The 2354-nt window shown below is 37.4% G+C and overlaps 1 protein-coding gene across 1 annotated transcript in view; it reads left to right on the top strand.

Annotated features, from left to right (window-relative positions):
• LOC106870652 (sushi, von Willebrand factor type A, EGF and pentraxin domain-containing protein 1-like) overlaps positions 1-2354 on the top strand; it is a 370300-nt gene that overhangs the window by 357045 nt on the left and 10901 nt on the right. The window contains exon 4 of the mRNA XM_052972378.1: positions 1721-2038. Within this exon, the coding sequence (XP_052828338.1) occupies positions 1721-2038 (318 nt within the window). The remainder of the gene's footprint in view (positions 1-1720; positions 2039-2354) is intronic.

The following is a 2354-nucleotide window of genomic DNA, read 5'->3' as shown; positions in this document are numbered from 1 at the left end:
ATTTATTAACAAAAAAATTACAATAAAATAAATTACGCCCAGCTCAGATAAAACAAAATCACTACCTCGACGACCTTCTCTGTTTTCGTTCTTTTTCTTTGTAATTGGACGGAGCATAACAAGCCCACGTCCACTCTGGTTCAGCTGGAAGAAGTCGACTAACTGCGCATGCGCGGAAGCAAGCCTCTTACCACACATCCACTCGTTGGGATTAGACATAATTCTTCACTTTTGAGGGTTGTTGTTGCACTTTCTTTGGCTATTTCGTCAATTGGAAATATCACCTCAATTGTGCCAAAGTGTTACACGTGGGCGACATAAGTTTCTATCCCTCTTAAGCATTTTTCACTCTGGGCCTGCGTAACTCACTCCAGCGCCTGGATATTACATAAGGATAGATAATAATTTTTTTTATAATACCTTTAATATTTTTTTTTATAATACCTTTAATAATTTCCTTTGGCATGTTTAGAAATATTGTTTTCCCATTCTTTGTTAAGTGCGCTTTGGCATCACTTAACTTTTTTTTCCGACAAGTTAACTTTCTTTAGTCGACGACACGTTTGTGCGAAAATGTTTCCATTTTGTTTAGAAAGAAGAACGGCCGTTCCTGTTGTATTAACGTTTATGTTGGTGGTGGTGGATTTGTTGTTGCTACTGTTGGTGGTGATGTTGGGGGTGTCAGTGCTCTTGCTAGTATTGTTGTTGCTTTTTGTTATAATTTTTCTTTTGTCTTGTTTCTGTGATGATGATGACTCTATTGAAATTTGTGTTGTTATTGTTGTTGCGTTGTTGTAACTGCTACTGCTATCACTGATTTTTACAATTCGTTCTGCTGATATTTGGCTTTTCTTTTCGGCAGACGAACATTCCTTGTCCGCCATCTTTCTTCTCTTAAACAAAAACTGGGGGTGGGGGGTATGTTTGCTAAACAAACCTCAATTTAGCTCCTAAAGACTACAGATGGAAAAAGCTAACCAGCTCACTAAGGTTCTTGTTAATTTATCCATAAAATGGATACAAATGTTCAATATATAACTTTGTGTAACAATAGAAATAATAACAGTAGGGGAGTGGTGTACAATACGTGTCGATAGAAGAACAAACAAAATAACAACAGCAACAAAAATGATAATAACAACAACAGAATGATGATGATGATGATGATGATGAAGAAGGAAAGAAAGTATAATTTAAGTCAAAGGTGTGCTAGATTTTATTTTTAAGCCACTTCTACACATTTAGGAGTCTCTAAACAAACCAATCCACTTAATTCACTTTCGGCTCCTACCACTCCATACATCTGTGGTTTGAAAGATATGTAACAAAACATTATTAGAAAAAGGAATTGGAAACTAAAAACGCTGAGATATGTTTTAATGAACAAGTTAGAGAAGCAGATAAACTACTGACATTGATATACATGGTGTTTAGCGTCAAGGATCTGTAACTGATCAGAGCCGAAATATTTTCTAGTCTCAGTTGAGAAGAGCCCAAAAAATATTAATTAATGAAAATAATTTGCTTGAGATGACAAAAGGTAAAAAACGTGAATTAGAAGGTCATTTTATTGGAATTGATGAGTTAAATAAAAGTATAAAATGTTTATACTACTGAACAACACACACACACACACACACACACACACACACACACGATGGAAACAGCATATAAATAACGAAACATCTTTCTCTTTCTTTTTTCTTGTCCATTTTATCAGAAAACAGAGGCAAATATCCTTCAAGCTACATGGAGAAATTGATTAATGCCAAACGTCAAAGGCTGCAGTATCGCAAGAATAATATGACGAGTTTGCTGGAGTCAGATGATAGCTGTAATACAGAGCGAATCGATCCACCAGCGATTGAGAATGCACGATTTCGGACCTCATTCTATTATAATGTAATGAATATGTCTTACGTAATGTTTGCCACTTACCAGTGTGTTACAGGCTACAAATTAAGATACGCGGACATGCGACATTTATACTGCCAGAATCGAAAATGGCGAGCTCCAGTTTTCCCGGAATGCATCAAGAGTAAGTACTCTCATTTTCATCTCTCTCCCTCTCTATCTATCTCTACATGCACACACTGTGTGTGTGTGTGTGTGTGTGTGTGTGTGTGTGTGTGTGTGTAGGCGCAGACGTGGCTGTGTGTTAAGAAGTTTGCTTCCCAACCACATGGTTCTGGGTCAGTCCCACTGCGTGGCACCTTGGGCGTCTTCTGCTATAGCCTCGGGCCGACTAAAGCATTGGGAGCGAATTTGGTAGACGGAAACGGAGAGAAGCCCGTCGTATATATATGTATATATATATGCATATATTTACGTGTGTGTCTTTGCGTCTGTGTTTT

The sequence above is a fragment of the Octopus bimaculoides genome, chromosome 13, assembly GCF_001194135.2.
Source record: "Octopus bimaculoides isolate UCB-OBI-ISO-001 chromosome 13, ASM119413v2, whole genome shotgun sequence".
NCBI classification, from domain to species: domain Eukaryota; kingdom Metazoa; phylum Mollusca; class Cephalopoda; order Octopoda; family Octopodidae; genus Octopus; species Octopus bimaculoides.
The sequence above is the reverse complement of the archived record's forward strand: the minus strand, read 5'-3'. Positions and strand labels throughout refer to the sequence as shown.